Genomic DNA, 22,766 nt, shown 5'->3' with positions numbered 1-22,766 from the left:
ATAGTAATAAAAACAGAAGCATGGAAATTCAGAAATTTAGGCCATTTCATTTGCATTGTTTTGGCCAGTTCTCAAAAAAGCTCCTGGTACCATGACTTGCAAAAGGATTTGACCATTCGAGGGGACTTTGGAGTTAGACTCACCACTGAAATGTAAGGAAGCTAAGGGAAAACTCAACAACAACAAAAAAAATGTCTGTTACCAGAAGGTGCTATTCTGTAATTATTTTTTTTTTTTTTAGTTCTTCCATTTTTCAAGCTACCATTTTAGAACTTAGAAGCATTTTTGATGTTTTACATTTATTTTGTAGGACTGTTACTTTATGTGATGCCTCATAAAATGACATTTTTTGGTATATTTTGTATTTGTTGCTGGTTTCCCCCCTAGTGATAGTGATTGTAGAAGAATAGTATGCTGATTAATAGTGCTTGAGAAATGTATGTATCATACATTGTTAATACTCTGTTAATAATTACTACTAATAGTAATACTATCAATACTAATGTTTACTTACAATTTCAGTAATGTTTAATGCCAGTACTTGGAATAGGTTCTTCATGAAAGAATAGGAATACAACCCTGTATCTTTTATTAATCTTTTATCTATTTATCTTTGTCTCTTACTTGGTTAAAGCACGTGAGCAGTGTGCCTCGTGTTTTAACACTGAAGACCTGTGTTATGTGCTTAGGTTTGCAGCAGCCTCGTATGACCTTGGTAAAAGAGAAGCCAAGTGACTTGTCCCATTTTTATGATGACAGATTAAAGAAACTGTTGTATTTGTCTGCTTCAAAAGTATTGAATGGAATGTGCTAGAGGAAATACAAGTAATATCCACTTCATTGTTAATCTTCTGGAGCTTTTTCTTCTTGTTTTTTTTTTTTTTTTTTTTTTTTTTTTTTAACCTGATACTGTCTGCTCACTTGTAGCCCACTGCATCATCTTCACTTTTCAGAGAAGACCTAGTTTGGACTTGTACTGTTTTTCATATAACATCCCTAAACAGGTTATGCTCATTAAAATGAGAGCCAGATGTAAGGTTGTGAAGTAGCTCCTTTGCAATTACTTAAGGTTCATATTTTACAAAGATTGTACAAAGGGTTTATCCATTTTGCTCTAACATGAAAGTCCATGTGCTTTAATTTTGGCCATCTAAAGTGGCAGTTTGTCAGAACTCCCCGTCCACCTGGGGCTCCTGCAGTCCATTTCACTGGTGTGGTACCATCAGCCTTTCCCCCTCATTACTTCTCAATGCTACAAAGGGTAAACAGTGACTAAAGGCAGATAGATTAGAGGTGTTACAGTCTGATGCCTAAGATCTCATGGCTTGCTCATCTTGCTTGTACTACATCACAACTATTTTGCTGAGCATATAGTTTTATTTGTGTTCTCTCTAGGTTGTAAATCTTGTAAGATAGGTTATATGAACAACTTTGTGGTGTTCCCTTGGATGAAGTTGTTTATGCTTTCAGTTCTCTTGAATTTCTCTTTTTTTTTTTTTCTTGTGTCCAGCTGTCTTCATGAAAGCTGCAAGATACATGGCTTCTTTTGAAAGTAAACTTGTCAAGTTTTTTTTCTCTACCTCCCCAGCTTTTAAAATCAGTCCTCTAACACGTGAGCTTGGAGGAGTCATTAACCTGGTTGAGTGTAGCATTTTACATTAAAAACAACGCAATATTTCCCATACTGAGAGAGCTTTGATCTTTCTTGAGACTTAAGGTTTGCCTAAAGTATTACTCCTATGGCGAATTCAATGATTCGTTTTTTTGCTTTATCATACAGGCAACACAGTTTATTCCAGCTCTGCAGAAGATGCGGCTTCAATGGAATTTGTGTTATAGAATCGTTCAGTATTTGAATCCAAATTTAAATGAAGAAAACACAGCTCAGCTACTTTCTTAACCTTCAGATTTGAATCATCAGGTTGCACTTTTTTTAACCTGGTTTAATGGTGGGGGGGAAAAAAAAAGTCTGTCTAGGCTGCTGTTAAGCAGCCCTGTGGTTGAAGGTATAAAATTTGAATTCAGTAGCTATGATCATATTCCTAAATATTTTTAATGGTTAGTTGTAGAGAAAGGAAGTATCTCTGCAGTTTTACGGTGTGTGGTGTAGGTTTCATCTAGAACATTTCAGTTGTATTTCTTATGACTAAAATACTGTTCCTGGAAGTAGGATGATGCTTTAGAGAACATATTGACATTGTTTTTGAGCAAAGAAAACATTTTTTTTTTTTCCTACTGTATAAGTTTTGTTAAGTGTTTTGAGGATGGTGGATATAATAATATAAAATGAAGCATATGGCTTCTGAAAGCCTTGTTGTTTCCTCTTTCTCTTTGGTTCTAAATGTTAACTGAATCATAGCTGCTTTATGGCAAGCATGTGACCAATATCTTGTATTATCCCATTGTCCCTGTTTCCCAGTATTTGAAGGCTATTGCTGATTTTTTTTTTTTTCTTCTCTATTTACATTATTCCTTGATTTTCAAACTTGGATGTTGTCTTAGATGGAGTTTCAGCAAAACGAATCTGAAAGGAATTCTGGTGCCAAACCCTACTGTGCTCTCAGGCTGTATATAATATATATTGTATTTGAGAAATTCTGGTCCTGTGCTTTTGATGGGTTGTACCCCAAGGGACAGATGTGTTCTGTTACTGGGTTTTTATTTCAGCTTTCAGTCACACATTCTTCGGATCGCTGACTTGTGATCAAGTTGGAGTCTGACATAAGATGGACATAAGTTACTGGTGTTAGCTTTGGGTGATTAAATGTGATGAGGCCAAGCAGTACTGCACTTCCTGGTCTTGTGTTTCACTTTCTTTTAGTAGCCACTGAATGAATTTGAGTGTTTTGAACATGAGGTAAGTGCCAAGGGGTATCTGTCTGAAATGCAGTTTAGAGAAAGATTGAAATAGTGCTATGAGCTTGGAGAAGGCAAGTCAGTGAGTATGTAAAAGTTTGTTGATTTTTTTTTTTTTTTTCAGTGTTTGAGAAAACCTTGTGGTTTCTGATATGTGTCCTCAACCTGTTGGGTTTCTTTGCTGCTTCTTGATGTCCAGATAGCAACCATGTCCAGGAACTTTTCTTTGCATTTTAGGAAAAGATGCTTTTTATCTTTCTTGAATAGTTCTATTATGACTGCAAGTATAAAACTTCTTGCAACTTCATACTTGTACTCCAGTTTTCATTGTTTACCATTTTGTCTGTTGATGTGATAGAAAGTGCCAGTGAGTTTTACCCTACTTGATTTAACTGAAAATAAACATTCAGTTGATTTTCTTTATGTGACTGAGCAGAAATAGTAGAGTTTAAGAGTCGTCCCTAATGCAGCTTGTGGGGCATTTTTGATAACAGCTTTTCTGTTAGAGGACTTCCTTCCCTTTTTACTTCACTTAATGACAGACTGGCTGGGGTTGGCAGGGACCTCTGGAGGTTGTCTTGTCTCCCCCTGGTCAAGCAGGCCTACCTGCAGCAGGTTGACCAGGACTGTGTCTGGACATCTTTTGAATATCTGCATGGATGGAGACTCTACCACCTCTCTGGGCAGCGTGTGCCAGTGCTTGGTCACCCTCACAGTAAGAAAGCATTTCTCAATGTTCAGATGGAGCCGTCTGTGTTTCAGTCTGTGCCCATTGCCTCTGACTGTGTCACTGGATACACTAGAGCCTGGCTCTATATTTACACATTCCTGTCAGGTATTTATACACATTGATGAGACACTGTTGCCTGCCGCCCCCCCCCCCCGCCCCCCAAATAAAAAAAAAAAGCCTTTTTCTCTAGGTTAAGCTACTTGATGTAGTCAAATCTGTAGTCCTTCAGGCAAGCTCAAGGCCATATGTTCTTACATGCCTTTGAGAAGGAGGTGGATTAAGGATTGAATTTAGTAAGGGTGGTTGTAACAGTAATTCATAACTCTTCATAGGTGGAGAGGTGGGTGGGTTTTGGGATGGGTGTTTAGAGATGGTGCTGTGAAAATGCAATAAGATTTATATTTTAAATCCAAATAATTTTTGTGCTTGCAACTAAGGAGTAATTGTCTGTCTCGGCTCTAGCTGAAGACTATAATGCAGCAGTTCTGTGAGGGAAGAAACAGGTCAAACATTTGATTGTCTGGTAGTGATAAAATTACCCAAGTCCTTTATATGTTCTGTATAGGAATTGTGTGGATTGTAGATGATGGTTTAATGTACGTACAGCGTTTAGGAGACATTAGGCTGAATTCTTACTGTACTTCTGCATATTGAGTAGTTAATTTTATGAAGCTATATGCATAAAAAAATATTTTTGAAACTCCTTTTTGATGAGAGTAAAGCCAAAACTCTGTAGAATTAAATGAATCCTGGTAAATTAGAAGTGGACTAGATTAGCCCATTTTTCCTATTCTTTCAAATCCAGCCCTCTGATACCAAATCTTTAAGACCCCTCAACTGTAGACGAAGGCTAAACTAAAGTTAGATTGTTATGATACTAAATCTGAGAAGTGCTGGGATGGCTCTTTCAGTACAGTCCTCTGAAATGAAACATCAGTGAGATTTAGATTCCGATAGGAAAACTACCTCATATATTTTTATGACTTATCTCCCTTGCTGATTCTCTTGACTTCTAGGGAGTGCTTCTGAGTACTTCAGTCATGGGAGAGAGGGAAGTGAAAATATTTCTTCTCAATAAACAAATCCATTTAGACAACTGATCAACAGAAGGCATCCTAAGCGTTTTACTAGTTATGAAATGATACACCTATTATAAAATATGATAAAACACAGGGCAAGAAAGTGCAGAACCATGCCTTTTCAGTTGATTTTAATATCTGAGCAAAACAAGCACAAAAACATAGAGTGAGGCATCTTACCTTGCAGGCCAGTACAAGCAGGTTTTGAAGATTTGAATTGGACTGTGGTAACTAAAACCTTTTCCACCTAAACAGAAAACAAGTAGCTGGAATTGGAGCTGAACGAAAGAGAGAACAAAACAAAGAGTTTAGCAGCTGGAGTCAGCATTGTTTTTCTCAGGACTTTGTTAAGGAGTGGTGGGTGACCAGGAACTGGTTTTATAGTTGTAAGTCCCCTTTATCTTATTGTCAGACCCTGGTTGAAAAGCTGACATTGTCAGCCCCTCCAGTTGCTCCACGGTATTGTAGAAAATTTAGGATCAGGTGTTAGCATGTTCTTTTGATAGTATGTTCTATCCTTGACTCAACAGACAGCTCCGGATGCAGTAGGTAGAGGGAGAGGGGCAGGATGAGTTGCCTGTGGATGGGCAGGAGGAGGATGTGGCTTGGGGGGTAGTTTGGGTGGGGGGGGAGAAAGGAGAGTGTTTGGTATTCTTGATCACTGCTCTGATGGGTTGCTACTTTGATTTGTTTGTTCAAATTATCTGGAGTCTGGCTCGTAGCAGCAGAAATCAAGTCATTAATGCGGGAGAACCTTAGGTGTGTCTTTACAAACAAAATTCCTGCTTTGATGAAATGCACTGGAAGTGAGTAATGAAGTAATAGTGGGAATGATGAGCCCTGGTGAAACACTTGGGGAGGAGAAAGGGGTCTCTGTTCTCTGCATCACTTTTGGCTACTAAATCTGCCAGGTGAATTATTTGACACCCCAACTGTGTTTCTGTCTTTTGAAAGTGTGTTGCTCTATTAGTGTGTGGCAGCTGGGGCTTCAGTAATGTTAACTGGAAAGCTGCGAGATTCTTTTGCATCTTGCTTCTCTTGGTATTTCTTTAAATGCATTTTTGTTCTGCATTTATGGGTATGTGTAGTGTAGCATTGGCAAGTTACCTTCTTCACCAGAAATTTATATATGAACAGACATGCTGTGAAATACAGTGAAAGTTTTTGAAAATAATTTTTTGTTCTTGAAATGTTGAAGGGGATAAGCTATCTCTTCTGGCACTCTAGTAGTGGGGAAAGTTTGCTCTGTTTACAGCTTCACTTAGTCTTTCTGTTGAATAAAATAAGACCATTACCACCTCTGAAGTTTGCTGAAAAATCTCAGCTTCAGGCTTCTCAATTTCTCTGCTAGGTGGAGTGACCTCACGTAAGCATAGCTCAAACACTGTGCTAAATTTTGCTAAAATGTGTATCTAAACTCTACTTATTTTATTATAGTTAAGGCTTAAAAGTATTCAACTGGAGACATCATGTAAGAGACAGAAAATAGAGCTTTACACCAGGTTGGTTTATCCAAATGTATGTTTGGGTATTATGACTCTTTCATATTTAACATGCCATAGTATTTATGTCTAGAGAGGTGTGGAGCTCTGCTTTATTGAAATCTTAAAGATCAGCTTGAAGAAGTGGTATACTTAGCTCTTCCAGGACTTGTTGTGAGTTGACCCAGCAAGCAGTACAGCTTCTGAGATGTATTAAAGCTTACTGAAATACTGACATACGGTATTTAGTCTCCACCCTTCTTTTTCAGGAAGTGGTATGTATTTTTAAAATGACCAAAAATTCTCATTAAAAAACAAAAAATATATATAAATGCCCTCACTTTACTTTTCCAAAAACTGTATAAAATTAAGATTTTTATTAAGCTTCAGACCAGTTAAAAAAAAAAAAAATAGCTCCCCAAAAGCTCATTTTAAAGAAGATGCTGTGAATATTTTCCAGTTGTGTTTAAATCCAAAACATCACAGCTCCAAGAGTCTCAAGGTTAACCAGAACTTTATACGTTTCTTGAACTTAGGCTTTCAAGTCTTTTACAGCAATTGGATAGCTATCTAAAGCTCTGGAAGAATTCAGCCAAAGAAATACTTGTTTATAGTGTGAGAATTTTAGATTGACTTCAGTGTACTTCTAGCTCTTAAACAAGAACTTGCATTTCAGTCATGTTAGAATCTCTGCTGACAAGCAAGTTCTGGATAAACACTTATTTATTTTTAGTTGCCTCTGAAGTGAAATTACAGCCTTTTGTGGATTCACATTAGCGTGTAAGGTTGACTTTTTGACTCATCAGATATAATCCCAGCTTTTCTTCTCACTAAATGTCATTGCATTCCTTGGGCTCTTTGATTTATTCGGGTTTTGTTTGTTTTTTGTTTTTTTAAATTTGATAAGACCTGTGATAATTCATTTGAGCAGAGGTTTTTGTTCTCAAATGTGCTTGCATATTAGAATATACATTAAAGCTTAACTGATCATCTCTGATATGGAAGGTCTGACTCTTGGTGCTTTGTGTTCTGGGAATTTTCTGGGTTTTACTCATTTTGTCTATAACATCTGAGAACTCAGAATGGTTTAAGGGAAGTTATGTCTCTAGCTTTGGGAATGAGATACTTTGTTTAAACATACTTTTTCCTTCCTTTTCTTCTTTCTCTGGCAGAAAATTCTGAAAAGAGCACAATATGTTTTTATTGGATGTATTCGTAACTCTTCAAATGGACTTTCATGAATAAGTGGGAGTAAAAATTCTACACCTTAAAGTTGCTGTTCTCAGCATGTATACTCAGTGATGTTTAAATGCAGTGTATTGAGAGCTGTTTTATCCCATTCTATGAGTCTCTTGCATTTGATCCTGCAAAGAAATTCCTGTGATGTAGTTGTGATCACAGAAACTTCCATGACAACAAATCTCAAAAATGCGGACTTCATGGCAAGGCTCTTTTGGGATATCAAAACTAAGGTCATGCTAACACCTTCTGCCTTAGAGTTTTGGAGCACAGCAACAGGGTTGATAGGTATTGCTTTTCAAATTTTAGACAGGGGAAAATGGAGGGACCAAAAAGACGGTCCCTACTTAGATAAGACTCGTGTGCTGTCCTGGTTGCATCTGGGATAGAGTTAATTTTCTTCCTAGTAGCTGGTACAGTGCTGTGTTTTGGATGTAGTGTGAGAATAATGTTGATAACACATTGTTGTTTTAATTGTTGTGAAGTAGGGCTTATACCAAGTCAATGATTTTTCAGTTTCCCGTGCTCTGCCAGAGAACTCGTGCACAAGAAGCTGGGGCGGTGCATGGCCAGGGCAGCTGATCCCAATTAGCCAAAGGGATATTCCATAAGACAGAACATCATGCCCAGTGTATAAACTGGGGGGGAGTTGGCCAGGAGGGGCACGTTGATACTTGGGCATCGGTTAGTGGGTGGTGAGCAATTGTATTGTGCATCAGTTGTCTTTTCTTGGGTTTTGATTCTTTCTCTGTTACATTCATTTTCATTATTATTATTTTTATTGATCGTATTTTATTTTAGTTATTAAACTGTTCATATCTCAACCTGTGAGTTTTACTTTTTTTCTGATTCTTCTCCCCATCCCACTGGGAGTGGGGAGGAATGGGCAAGCAGCTGAGTGGTGATTAAGTGCTGACTGGGGTTAAACCATGACCTACACTTTCAAAAAAAACACCCTAAACCCCTGCAGAACTGCAAGTTCAGTGTCCCGAAGGTGAGACAGTGAACAGCCCTTCAGCAATTTACTTTCTGCTGATTACAGCTTTGGGTAAATGCTGTTCTCTTAACCATGTATGTGTTTGTACTTCTGCTCTTATCAGAGGAGGCATGTAGAATGACGAGTTGCATTGTTCCTGTTATGATTTTTATTTTCACTTTATTCTAGTGAATCAGGCTCTTACTAGTTTTCAAAAAGCCATGATTTGGGCAGTGTACTCGTTGAACTTGAAAAAGTCTTTGTGTGTTAAATTGAGAACACATTTAAGACATCATACTGTTCTGCATTTTAAACTTGCCTACCATTGGTTTCTCAGTTTATTTACAGTGTCGTCTTGGCTTTTACAGCAAGTATGTTTAACAGTTCACTGTCATGATAGAATTTTTAAATAACATTCTGTAAATGACTGAAAACGATTATTGTGATTTCAAAGCTGTTACTTATGTTTGTAATGCAATTTTAAAAACTTGTAATATTTTATCTTGGTTATCCCTTGTTCAGTCTTTGCTTGACTTCTGTGTACATACACCTTTTTGGTTTGCTTGGAGAACATTGATGTTTACAGCACATCTTACGCTGAAATGTTTTTAAAGATTGTCGTTGCCAAAGCAGTCACTGAAACCATTTGTTCAGTGAAGTTGTTATAGGTGCAGTATGCTCTCTAAAGCTGATACCTGCAATATTTTAATACTGTTGCTAGAATTGAATACTGCAGTTAGCAAAATGTGTATTCCAGGTGAAATCTCAAAATTCACAAGTCTACTGAGAGTGAGGTACTGCAATTAATATAAATAATCTGTTTCAGAAACTAAGATGTGAAGAGTACAAGTCCCTTTTCTTACAAAAGTGAGTAACTTTATCTTGCAGCAGAGTGCTTGGTCTTTTAGGCTGATGGTAAAATAGGTGACCAAGATCATCTTTGGATGTTTTGGAAAAGAGATTTTCTACTTAGGCATTTTAATATTGCTTTGCACAGTATGTAAATGTCAGAGGCATACCTCTGTGGAATCAGGGGCTGTTATTCGTTACTACGTTGTACTTAAGCTAACTCAGCAGAATACAAAGATACTTTTAGAAGGAAAAGTAAGCTTTAATAAGTGAATATATGTGAAAAGAAATTTCTTAATGGTCTGTCAATAGGAAGGAAGTTTTGAAGAAAAACTTTATAAGCTTATTAGATTTTGCAAGCTTTAAAAATAATTATTCTTTGCACTATTCCAATTTCATTATAAGTTAGTCTGGCTTGGAAAGAAATTGTGGAGGAGAGTGAGAACCTCCTACCGGAGGCAGAAAATGCGTGACAGCCAAGCAATGTTTAAGTCAGTTTAGACTTGCAGAAAAAGGTGGAGATGGGGAGCTAGAACAGTGATTGTTGATCTTAGAAGAAGTCTATGGGTTGTTTCTCCCCCTCTACTTGTGTTGGAGAGAAAATAAATACTGAATTAAGTGCAGTGAAACCTTGGGGAATTTGTCATCATATGTGAGCAGCTCATCTCTTTGATATAATCTTTAAAAAGATTAAGAAACTAAGAAGTGGGAGATGAATTTCACTTTGTTTTTTTAATATTAAACACTCAAGAACAGCCTGGATGGCAGTATTCCTGCTTCTAGATTTGAGTTCTGTGTGGAGAGCTCTTTTATTTACCTGCTCCTTTCTAGCTTATTGTACTTTTGAAGTTGTAAAGATTGTTAGTCCTTCATCTCTCTGGGTAATTTGTTATTGTTTTCATGCAGATAGACTTGACCTCATGTAAACTTCCAGGGTGGTGGAACAAGAATAAGTGAATTTACACATGACACCAAGTTGAGAACTTGTGATTGTGAGAATAATGCTCAAAATCAAGTGGAAAACTTGGGGTAAAAAAAGGTTTTCTGACTGAAGCAGGTCCAGATAAGGATTAGCATCAAAGGGAACTAATCAAACCCACCTTATTTAAAGATAGACAGAATGCTCACAACAGTCCTGACCATAGAAGGAGCAGCACAGAGGTGGAGAAGTAAAAGTGATCTCTTACGGCTTTCAGTTCTTGGTGCTGTTTCAGTGGCTGCTTGTCTCTGAGCACCTGATGATAAATTTGAAAAGAAGGACTCGGCTTCCTGAAGTGCTTTGCTTTGGAAAGCTAAACTGAACCAAATGGCTGTGAGTTTTCATCAAAATTTTATGCACAGTAGAAGCATAAGATTATGAAGGAAGGAAGCTTCTAATACTGCCTTAGAAACTATTGTTTCTTTTCCTCCTTCTGGAACTTTGCATTCAGATGTTATGTCGCTGTGAAAAAAATACTTTTTTATTTTGGTGGGTTCTCTTGCCTAAGATGAACATTTGGAAGTATCATCACCTGAGGGAAAATTATAGAAAGATGTTGTAGAATATCTTGCTTTAGTTTTTTTTTTTGTTTGTTTGTTTGTTTGTCTTGTTTGTTTGTTTGTTTTTCAGCAAGACTCGTGGTTTTCTTTGGTTTTCTGAATATGTGAGCGTATCACAAGCAGTGATCTCTACAGGTCTTCTCCCCTCAGGTTCAAAGAGTAGGGCTCTGGATGGGTGCAGAAATGATACCTGAGCTATTTAGTGTTGCTACCAAAACTCTGAAGCTAGAATGAAATATGTGATACCATAAGGTTTTTAGCACATTTTTTAGATACAGGCTTACTGATTACTTAGTGCATTTTCTTTTATATCATTTGTGGCTTGTAACTTAGCCGTTGCTTTTTGTTGCGAGTGTTGTAATGTGATCTGATGAATGTCAGAAGTCTGAATTAATCCTTCTCTCCAAAACTTTTTTTGTATGGTGGCACTTTCTACTTTGTTCCTTGTTGCCAATTACAGTGTGAATTAACTAGGTGCCCTTTTTTTTTTTTTCAATGCAGTTGAGTGTGTTTCCGCCAGTGTCACAAAGTAACAAATGTCTCTGCTCTGGCTTAGCTATTTTTAGTCCTGTTGCTTGTATCTGTTTCTATTCAGACAATTTCTTTGGAAGCTGTTCCAGGAGAGTGGGGTTTGGCAATGCGGGAGGGAGCTGGAGGGGGCAGGGAGAGCACAAGCGCGGAGCTGTTGGTGATCTGGCGGCGAGATGTCCGGCGCCGAGTGCTGCTTCCTGTGTGCCACCTTCTTTACAAGGACTGTGCTCAAAGCAAATTCACCCTTCTGTGCCTTGCCCTGGCTGCGTGCTCCCGGCTTGTGTTAGCTGCTTCTTTCTGTCATTTTGAGTACCTGGGTTTCAGCCTGAATCTTCTTATTTGGTTTGTTCTTCTGTGTAAAGAGCAGTTAATTTTAGGGGCTGTTTAGATATGGGCCATTACATCAGAGCGAATAGCTGAAATAGTTCAATAGCCAAAGCCAACAGTTCTCAGTACATGTTATTTTCCCTGCTCCTGTTACAATGCAACATCTTTTTTTGTTCCGATACTAGTTTAATCTGGATTAGTTTTCCTAATAAGTTTTTTTGTTGTTGTTGTTATTTAACAGCTTTTTTTTTTTTCCCCTTTGTTTGCTGTTTCATGAATTACTCATCTTGTGGGTACAACTAGCTGTTGATTGTAAGGGTAATGATTGGTGGGGGTTGATCCACTGAAAGTTGGTGGTTTTGTTTTTTTAACTGTTGTGTTTTACCGTTGGTACTACTGACAAACCACAAGTGTCCTTGATGTATTCTTGTAGCTCATGTTGTATATACTGACATAGCCTAAGCTTAAAAACTGTTTTGAAAGTGTTCTGCTGACATTGTCACCAGAGGTGTGGGGAATAGTGCTTTTGATACAAGTCAGTCACTGTTAATGCAGGAAGGCTGTAAGTCCTATGCAGCTTTAGTGCTGCACTTAAGTCTTATCTGAGATGCTCTGGCAACTGAAATATCTTTTTTTTTCCTTGTAGTATTGATAGCTTAACTAGAGTGTGACCTGAGATTGTATGTCCTTCCATGTATTCTTTGAAGAGAACATCTGTAGCTTGTTAGGTACTCCGCAGCTGTTTCCTCACCTATATCTATATCTATATATGTGTGTGTGTGCATGTCCTGAGCTTACCTGTGCTTCTAGCTGACCCCTGAGTTTATATCGGGTAGTCTGGAAAGCTGTGCCAATCACTGAAGTCTGCAGATGCTTTCCCTTGTGATTTTTTTTTTTTTTTTTTTTTTTTTTTTTGTGGAGGGAGCCATTTGAAGAACTTCCAAGTCACCCAGCCCTGTCTTCCCGGACAAGTCTATCTGGATTTCCTCCTTTCCCCCTTGGAGGGACTTCTATGAGTTTTAATGAGCTGGCAGAGGGAGCAAGCCTTCTCAAGGTGGGGCTTCTGATAGGGAAAGGGTAGACGTTTAAGTGTATTATTCCTATGAAAGTGAAAAACAAAGATGACCAACAAAAGCATTGAATATTTAGATGTGTGTACAAAATCATTAAAGATTGCTTTCGGTGGCTGATTTGCTTCAGGGTAGTTAGTCTAGTTTAATACCTGAAACTTAATGTAGACAGATACTCCCGTGGCTGAGGGAAAGGACTGTATTCTAGATTACCATCAGGTGCCTTAGTCAGGCTGTCCTAATGTTGCTTGATTATAGTCTCCTCTTGTTTGGGTAGAAGCACCTCCAAATTTTTGTAAGTGTATTCTTCAAGTTGCTGAATGTTAAGAGATATCCAAGAGGCTGGGCATAAAGGAATATTCCTTAGTAAAGGTGATACAAGTCTCTATTTTCTCACTGGTGGTCAAAAGAATATATATGTTATAAAATAGTGATTTATTCAAGGTCACCCTGCTGGCAGAGTCTGTTCCTGGGAGTTTTAAATTTTTTAAAATGCCAACAAAGCGTTTTTAATGTTTGTGGTTCTTGTTGCTTGCAGATGGCCTGACCAGGAATCAAGTCTTGCTATACTGGATTCCAGGAAAACAAAATGTGAAACCTCACATTTTGCCTATGCTATAGTGGTACATGTCTGCTGAAATGGAAGTTCCTCCTTTCCTCATGAACTTGATTCCTATCCCTTGTGTCAGATTGAGCAGTTGTATAGCCACATAGTTTTCCACTGGATAAGCTAATTCAACTGACTCACTGTTTTGTTTTAGAGGGTTTAGTTTGCTCTTGGGTCAGCTCACTGAACCCCCTCCCTCTGCAGCTGCAGGATTGTAAGTCTGTTTGAAGGGAAGTAGCAATATTATGTAATTAAAGAGCAGAGGAGCAGGAATGCCATTTCTGGTGACAGCTCACAGTTGCATGGTATTAGATGTGAGCTGAAACTTGATTTTAATGGAATAAATGCTTGGGTTCTACTTGAACTATGAATTGAACTTTGAATAAACAACCTGTTACCAAATGGGAACTAAAACTCTAGTCCTGCTTTTTTGTCCCAAACTCTTGTATGTGACTTGTATGTGACTTCAGGAAGGCTGTTAGTTCTGGCTGCAGAAGGTAATGATTTTCAACCCTGAAAAACCTGCTAGTTCAGTTTTTTCCTCAGCTGCAATAAACCTTTCCTTTTGTGAAGTACTAGTTAATGTTTTTTACGAGCCTCCTTGTTAATGCAGTGTGTAATTCATTCTGAGTATTTATTGCATGGGATGACTAGGATGTAGTTCTGCTAGCTGCTATTTTGTTGGAAGTTGTAGATGCTGTAGTGCCCTTTCACTGGACACTAATCTGGAAACCTTAGGAGGGAAAACACTGAGGCCTTTACCTTTTCTGTTATTCTTTGTTGATGGTTCCATTTTAATATTTTTTTTCTTTGGACAAACCCAGCTAAATGGGTATGAAAAGGAAAATTGCAGTACTGATGGTTCTTCACCACTGAATGGAGCAGTGATGGAATAAACAGTGAGTGTACTGTATATTGACTTGGATAATACTTTCTTTTATCTCATTAGGCTAGAAAAGTCAGAAGAGCAGAGGACTCGGAAGTGGAGGTGTTCCTTTCCTACTGTAGCAAGAGGAAGTAGAGTGTGTGCATGGCTGTCCAAGCACTAGGAACCATCTCTGAGCCACCGTGGTCACCGTATGCTTCCTAACCTGAGATACTGAGTTAATTGACAGTTCAGGACAGCAGACGGTGTGGTCAATGAGGGGAATACATTATCTCTTTGATAGCTTTTAGAGAGGGTTTGCATAAGAAAAGCCTTCTCTATGACAGAGGGCAAGAAATTATGTCCTTCACCATCAAAGATGACAGGAACATGAATTTAATTTTCCTTTTAGGTCTTAGAATATCAGGACAGTCCAGAGCTTTTCTTAAGATATTTCTCAGCAGAGAAACATACTTCAGAAGTGAACTTGCTGCTGCCCCTTCCTCACGGGATTTCCATGATTGTTGCTCCACAAAGAGAATTCCTATTTTCTATACATTATGTTTCTAAGTGGACCAGTGCAGTGCTTTTTTTTTTTTTTTTTTTTTTTTTTTAAATCATCTAAATTATAACAACTGTGGTTTTGTCTGTGTCTAGTAAGATCCTCTATTTCTGGTAGTCCTGAGAGTGGTGCTTAGAAAATAACATGTGGTTAATCTAATTGGGTCTCTGTTACTTAGTTTCATTATAGTCAATGATAAGTGTTGGTAACTCCTGCATCTTTCAGGTCCTTGCAAACATGAGGCTTATAATTAATTAGGACAGGGATCAAGGCTTTATTCTTTTTGCATGTGGAAGTCCAACTGGTTGCTATTTAAAGTGGTGTTTTTGCAGAAAGGCAGTAAAAGATGAGAGTAGTGACTCTGTAGATGCTGATGTCTGAAACATAAGGTCAGGTCCTCTGAGTCTTCTAGGACATTCACTGCCTTTTGATTGTCCAGAATCACTCAAGAGTGTTGTCTTTCGATAGTAGCAAAGCTGGGTAGATTTTACTAACCAGGTTTTTAACAATCTAAAGATTGCCTTGGCTGTGTGAAAGATAAAGCCCTGGATGGAAGTCGGATAGGCTTCTCTGATTTTAGTGTGATTGTATTTTTTTTTTTTTTTTTAAATACATGTGAAAGTTGAATTTGGGGAAATTCAGATTCCTCCTTCAGAAATTTCTGTGTGAATAAGGGTGCTTGTTGCCTCTGAAGTTTGAATATTTATAAAGAAAAGATGAGGAAAAGTCTGCTGGCTGTTTATTGGCAGATTTTGGTTAAAGATAGAATAATCAACAGAATATACTCAAGTGTAAAACACATCTGTTAGGCAGAGACACTGGGATAGTAGCAAAGATGGATATCGTGAGATTTAAAGATTTTTTAAGAATAATGATATTACATTCATGATTGAAACCTGCTCAACATGCACTGTTCAGTCCACCCTTCCACATCATGCTTTTGACAAGGGCTCTGGATACGTGACCAGACTTTGCCTAACTACAGTCTTTTGAAGATGAGCACTTCTTTCTCTTCCAAAACAAAGCTGCCTTTGCTTTTGTTTGTAAGATCTCTTTGTATGTTTATTTCTCTTCCTTTGTATAACATTTACTTGGGAACACTAATCCTTGAAATTAACTTTTTTTATTTCTGGTAATGAGAAATCATTGATTTCTGTAGATCAGGATATGCTCTTAGATGATTATAGATTGACTTGGCAGAATAGTAATTTCAACTAACAATTTGATGGATTTTTAGAAGGGTGGGTAAGAGTATTCACTTACCAGCATGCTTTGCTAACACAACTGGAAGTGTGTATGTTAGTTTATATGTCTGCACTGGTACTCTGTCTACTCTCAGCCATTCTCTTTTCTTGGTAAAGCATGAAAGCATACAGATAGTACAATTTCTCTCTTCTGTAGTGTTCTGCCAGTAATGCAGGTCTACTCCTGGTCATCAATATTTTTCCTATTTACAGAAGACCATAAGATGAGACATGAATCCTCCCAGGATCCATAAGCTCAGATTCAGTATTGTTGGTCTGGGGCAGTATGGACACTGAGTCATCCTCACTGCTCCTGAGGAACATCTGACTCTTACAAACTCTTTTCCCCTTTCAAGCATTAATAAAGGTGGTGAGATACTTTGGACAACAGCACTTGAGGGAAATGCATTGCATTCATGCTTTGCAGACTTAATTTTTTTCCTTTACTCCTTTTCCTCATGCTCATGTCACACTACTGCTGTAGTAATAAACTAGACTCACTGTACATGTACAGTAGTCATGCCATCATGAGGCACTGTCCTGCAGCCTTTTCCCATCCCTGTCATTGTGAGAAATCCTTGACTGAGTAGCTTTGTGTTTAGACTATAAAAAAACAATCACACTTCTAAGGTGTTCACAGACATTTCTGCACCGTGTTTTTTTATCACAGCTCCTAGTTCAGAGAGTCAAGAAAATAACTTTCTTGAGACAGCCTCAGGAAAAGAATTGAAACTTCAAATGTTTTGTTCAGCTGATGGAAGTGAATATTTAACTTCAGAAGGATCCTTGAAAGTCAGGTGGTGTTGGTGTGCATGGTCTGTCCCTGGAAGTTCAGCAATAGATTTATGGTGTCTTGAGGGTCTTGCAACCCTGTCAAATCAATTTGTGTTACGTATATCTCTAGCTTTTGTGACTTCTTTGAGTCTTAAAAGGACTAGATTTCTTGCTGAAAGAGAGTTGAATAAAAGATCAAAGAAAACATGATAGCTTTAAAAGCCTGCTTTTTGTGTTGGTATGCGTTCAATTACTCTTTGATTCTTTGCCTTCCTCTTTTCCTTCTAAAATCCAGAGCAAAACCCCAACTAAATGTGTTGGATAAGACTTATGGTATGGAGACTTTGGGAGAGGGTGGGATTTGATCTCTAAGGAAGTTGGGTGTTGAGACCAATACTTTGGTACTGCTTTTGGAAACTAGAGTAATTGTTGCCATTTCATCACCAGTCTCATGACAGCATATTATGCAATACCGTATCTGCTCTTGTAGTATACATCCTTGGGCTAAATTTTCTGTACAGATGGAAACACTAAAACAAACAAAACTTTGAGATTTGGGATTATTTTCCTCTTAAATGTTTTTGTTACTTTCCATTTGTAAGTCTAGTTATTTGCTTTATGAGGAAGTGCTGAAATTTGAATTCATTAGAGCTTGAAAAGCTAAACATACTTGAAGTGAACAATGTTCTTAACTACTAATCAAGGGGGTTTAAATTTTTTTTGTTTGAACGTTTTTCTTGTCTTGCTTTTAAATTAGAAATAAAGACAACCTTCCTCTGGAAGTACTAGGTTACATCAGTGAAAAAGGGTTTACAGCAATCTCGTGCTTCTTTTGTTATTGTCATGAAAGAAAGCGTGACCACCTTCTTTACACAACAGTTTTGGGAAAACCAGTCTCTTTTTTTCTTCTTTTTTGATAGTGTTCTGGGGGGTTTGTTTCATTTAATGTGTGTCTATTTCTTCAAAATACAGCTGTTTTGGCTGCTTACTAGAGTTGCAGTGTCTCTACAAGGTCAAATATTAACTGCTGATGAGGGACGTCTGCACTGAGCCAGACCCTGACATAGAAACAGGAACATCTGCTTGTCTGAATATTTTTTTGATCTTTATTAAACAGATTTTAATTAAGAGTTGTCTTCCTCCCAGCCTCAAACCTTCTTTCCTCATTTGATCTGCAGTTAAAATGAAGTTAATCAGTTTGTGATATCCTACTCATTGCTATGACAACAGCCTGCCAAACAGACTTTAGTATGAGAAATTGGGGAAAGTAAGAAGCTGCTTTGTGAGCAAGGAAACATTCTTGTTCAGCCCTATCTTATTAATGAATAATATCCCACTTAGGGCTCAAAATTGTTGTCACTATGGTAACTTGAAGGCAGTGGCTATCTGCCTCACTTCTGCCTGCTGCTTTGGTACTCTAGCGAGTAGGTGTGGTAGGGTGTGAGGTCTCAGCCGGGCACAGTGAAGGCATGCCCGTGCCAGGGAGGTGCGGTGTTTCGCTGGTCAGTGCACCATCTGTAGAGGAGCAGGGCCCTTTGACTGCTCCTTGTGTGCCAGGAAGAGGCTCTCGCCTTCAGTGATTTTCTGCTTCGGACCTGTTCCCAAATTGTGCTGCTCATGGCTTGCATGGTCAGCCAGAAGAGGATCTTCTTTAAACATACAGTTTACTCTTCAGGTGGTTTGGCTTTGTTCCCACCAGTGGGCTGATTTTGCTGTGCTGCTTCTTCTCCCAGGGGTGTTTCAAATATTTGTGTGCCTGATTTTTTTCCTTAAAGTATCTTTTCATGCTGAAAATCAAACATGGCTTAAACAGCTGTGCTGCAGAGACACGGTAAAATACATGTTAGGAGAGGGAGAAAACACACAGTCCTCTTCAGGTACCCATAGGTTGCCTGGCTATCAGAAGTGTAGGTTATAGTTCAGCATGTGCTTTACAAACAAACAAAAACCTCTTTGTTTTAATGTGTGTGTACTGTTGTCATGTCCAAAACATGGATCATGGTATTTTTAGAAGCTTTGGTGAAATTAGAGAAAATAGGATTGAAATGTATGTCAAAATTCCTAGGTAGCAGAATCTGTGTTAACATGGTGTTAATTCAGAAATGATGAACAAATGGAGACCCAATGGGGTTATTTCTCACCATATCTTAAATCACAGTGGACTAATTCCAGACAATTGTATTTGAAATTATTAGCCTGTCTTTCAGAGAGGTTAGTGCTCTCTGTCAAGTTCTCTGTCTGGGGCTTTTTTTCATTGCTTATTATGCTAGGTTCAAATCGTGATGAACTGACCAACACTTAAGGAAAAAAAAAAAAAAAAAAAAAAACCAAAATAAAACAACCCAAAGGTCATTATTAGTCTATATAAATTTATACATTTGGACATTGGCAGTTCAGTCAGCAAGGCTTATAAAGCAGATTTTAACACAAAGATCAAAAGTAATTTCTACTGTGAATTCAACTGAACACTGTCCATAATGTGTTTAGAATATCAGTGTACAGCCATGACCAGATAGTTAGAGATAAATGTTGAACTTGATGTTCAGACCACCTCCACGTCTGCTTAATATTTTGCTTTCCATAGAACATACTGTTGTAAGCGTGAATAGCCTCTGTTCTGATTGTATCTGGCTTTTAGGGTGTCAGGTGCAGTGCTCTGAAGGCTTTGTGTGTTCTGGGTCTTGGAAGACAACAAAGTTAGACTACCTTAAGAGACAGGGAGACAGATTGGCTTTGGTGAATATATTCATAAAGCTGGAGAAACACAGTGTTCCATTTCAGCTCCTACTACATTCAGTTTCTGGTAAAGGCAGGCCCTCTTGTTAAATAAGTAAGGGTTCATGGAAATATACTTTCTCTTCAGACTTTATAGAATGCTTTAACTAGCATGTAAAGAAATTCAATGTTGGGGTTCAATTTTGGCCAACAAAAAGGTATTTCTAAAGTGAAGAAGAGATTTACATGATAATGGGGTTAATTGTCTTTTTGATTTAGATGAAGTTCCTGAGCATCATGAATCAAAGTTTAAATTTAAGCATCTCATTGCAGCTTTAATTGTTGAGTACTTACCACTTTTGAGTTCTAGTGAGCGGTTGGGTATTGAACACATCCTTGTCTATGCAGTCATAGCAGTTTGATCAGTTTTCATCTAATCATGGATTGAGCTCAGTGCTAGCCAGCTTGCACCAAAGCTGCCAAGTTGCATGCTGAGGCACGTTCATACATTGGAGCTGCAGTAAAAGTGCTTTGCTGCTTGTTTGCACATTTCCTCCTGCCCAGGTGTACCACTTGCACGTTGCCCTTGGTTCCCTAAACTTGCAGGTTTTACTTCCCAGTGTCATGGGGACAGAGACTTGGTAGTTGACTTTGACTGTTCTGACCAGTTGAGAGATCTTTTTCCAGTTATCATAGCTACTATAAACCATACGCATCAATTAGCCTTGTGTTAGATGCTGTACAAACACAGGGGGAATAATAAATTTATTGTTTCAAAGTAATCTTAATGCTAGAGGATGAATGAGAATGAAAGCTGACTGCCACAAACTGGATATCAATGATGTGTGTGTGGGATTTGGGTTTTCTTTTGTATTTCTTTGTTGCCATACAACAAATGCATGTTTAAAGCAGGGTAATAGGTAGTTTTGTAAATAATTTCTGTAAGTATGAGGGAGAACAAAACAAAAATGCTGGCTACAGAGGCTGGATTTAAAGGTAAGCAGAATAATTTCTCTTTTAAATGAGAGTTGAGAAGTAGAGTGGGCGTTGGCCACAACGTCCATAGGTGTGCAGGAAAACAGTTTGATGATAGGGAAGAGGAACTGCCTAGTTTGTGAATGTGATTTTTGTGTTAGTATTTTGAGTGGGTATGAGAGTGGTTAAATTCTAGGCATTAAGACAGCAAGTATTCCCGACATTTAAGGAATGATACAGCCGGAGCTGAAATTTTGTCCGAATAGCAGATAGAAAGGTCTGTATGTTAAATAATGAGAAAAAGCTGTGAGATTTAGTTGTTGTCTGGACGTACAGATCTAGGCAGATCCCAATCAGCTGACAAAAATGCTTTTTATCTACTACATTTCCCCCTTTACTGCAAAGACTTCAATAAATTCAATAATAGTGTATTGAAGCTGCTTTCTCAGGAGTCTCTGTATAGAATTCGTGGTAAAGGCAGGAAGAGTTCAAGCTACTCCATTTCTGTATTATCTGAGTATTGAATTTATCAAATCAGTATCTTGCCTTAACTCATGCACTCTTTTTTTTTTTCTCCTATCTCTCAGATTTTCTATTTTGTACATACATTGTTTTGTATATACTGTATATGATGACTTCGGTGGGCAGTGAACGTACCCGGGGCACTCGGGACAAAACGCAAATTTCAACCACACAGCCAACACAACCACAGAAACAAGTAGTACAGGTATGTGCTATACTATATGTACTATAATGCTGTATAATCATCTTTGAGTTCAAAGTAAGCATTTCGTATGTAATGATCTCCATTTCTTTGCTAAGTCCGTAAAAACTGAGAAAAGACAGGAGGAATAATTATGGTCTATTTTGGATATTTTTGATATCTCGCTTTAATTACTCAGTAATCCAGCACAGCATTAAATTGTTCCTGTATTCGTGTCTCTAAAGGAACTTTGTGTTCTTCAGCAACATTTCTTATCAGTGAGGAATTCTGTGCCTTTGTCAGGATTTCTGTCCTGTGACCTCAGTGTCTTCAGATCTCAGCTCTTCCATATGCCACCCTCATGATACAAGAAGATTTCTGGTTGATAGAGGAACTTGGGTGGGTGGGAAAAGTTTCATTAGATGTGTGCTGTGTTCTACAGCATGATTCAGCACACCTCCAAATCGCAAAATCCTAAACTTCTTGTGCACTCACAAAGTGAAATGAAGATGATCATCCACTAGCAGACTAAAATTATTTTGGGTATCTGTGAGATTGAAATTAAGATCTTGCCCCATTGTCTGATTCTCAGCAGCAGAGTAAATTTTCTTGCTTGTCTGGGTTACAAAGAGTGTAAAATGTCTCTGCTCTTGGCAACTCATTATTCTCTTGTCAGGTACTTCTCAAAATTGGACTTAATTCAAGAACTGCCTCAGTTCTCTGCTGGCAGAGAGTGCGTCAATCTAGAAGTGCTCCTCTGGAAAATTGTGTCTTATTGTTTTCTAGACTGATCTTTAATGTGGAGGGGCTTTCATTCTGTTTTGTACTGTATTAATTATGTGACCTCAAGCCCTTGTAATCTCCTTGTGTTGCAGCACTTTGCATAGTGGTGATTTATGCTAATGTGTGGATTTATAAAGTGACTTTCAACAGATGAAGTTGAATTTGGTTTTGTTTTATAACAAGTAAGGCTGCAGGACTATAGTAAGCAGGTTGATAGCAGTGATGGTTTCCCCTTTTTTGACATCTGCAAGACAGCAGTGAAGTACTCTGCCCAATTTTGGTTTCCCTGGTACAAGACACACTGACAGATGGGAGCAAGTACAATGAAGACCTGCAGGGATGGTTGAGAGTCTGGAGCACAGGATGAATGAGGGGTGGCTGAGGTTACTGGATTTGTTCAGCCCTAAGAAGGCAAGACAAGGTCATCTATTCAGATACCTCATGAAAGGGTATAGAAAAGGTGAAGCCAGACTCTTTTCAGAGAAACAGTGGCATGAGTTGGAACACTGGAAATTCCAGTTGTTAGGAGGAAAAAAAATGTTTACCGTGCATACAGTCATGGATTAGAGAAGTTGTGGGATCTCTCTTTGGCCCTTAGCAGCTCCTCTGATGGGACATGTTCTCAGTGGGAGATTTCACAGGGTATCACTGGAGGACCTTTTCAACCCATGTGATTAATTGATTTTAAGCATTAAGTCATATGGACTTTTTTTATTCAGTTTGCTTATTCTACTACTTGCATAGTAGATATTGATTTGGTCATTTCAGTGGAAAAGATAGTTATTTAATATACAGCATTTACATTTTAGTGCACCATGTTTTTTTATTGTTTAGATGGACCTTTCTGCTTTTTCAGACTTT

General features: G+C 38.1%; 1 protein-coding gene across 1 annotated transcript in view; it reads left to right on the top strand.

Moving 5' to 3' along the window:
- Window positions 1–22,766, top strand: part of UBAP2 (ubiquitin associated protein 2) — a 113,405-nt gene that overhangs the window by 2,319 nt on the left and 88,320 nt on the right. Inside the window, 1 exon segment of the mRNA XM_042804735.1 lies at window positions 21,007–21,146. Coding sequence (XP_042660669.1) covers window positions 21,048–21,146 — 99 coding nt within the window. The 5' untranslated portion in view covers window positions 21,007–21,047.

The sequence above is a fragment of the Tyto alba genome, unplaced genomic scaffold, assembly GCF_018691265.1.
Source record: "Tyto alba isolate M040663 unplaced genomic scaffold, T.alba_DEE_v4.0 Super-Scaffold_42, whole genome shotgun sequence".
In the NCBI taxonomy this organism is placed as follows: Eukaryota; Metazoa; Chordata; class Aves; order Strigiformes; family Tytonidae; genus Tyto; species Tyto alba.
This window is presented reverse-complemented; position numbering and strand designations above follow the sequence as displayed.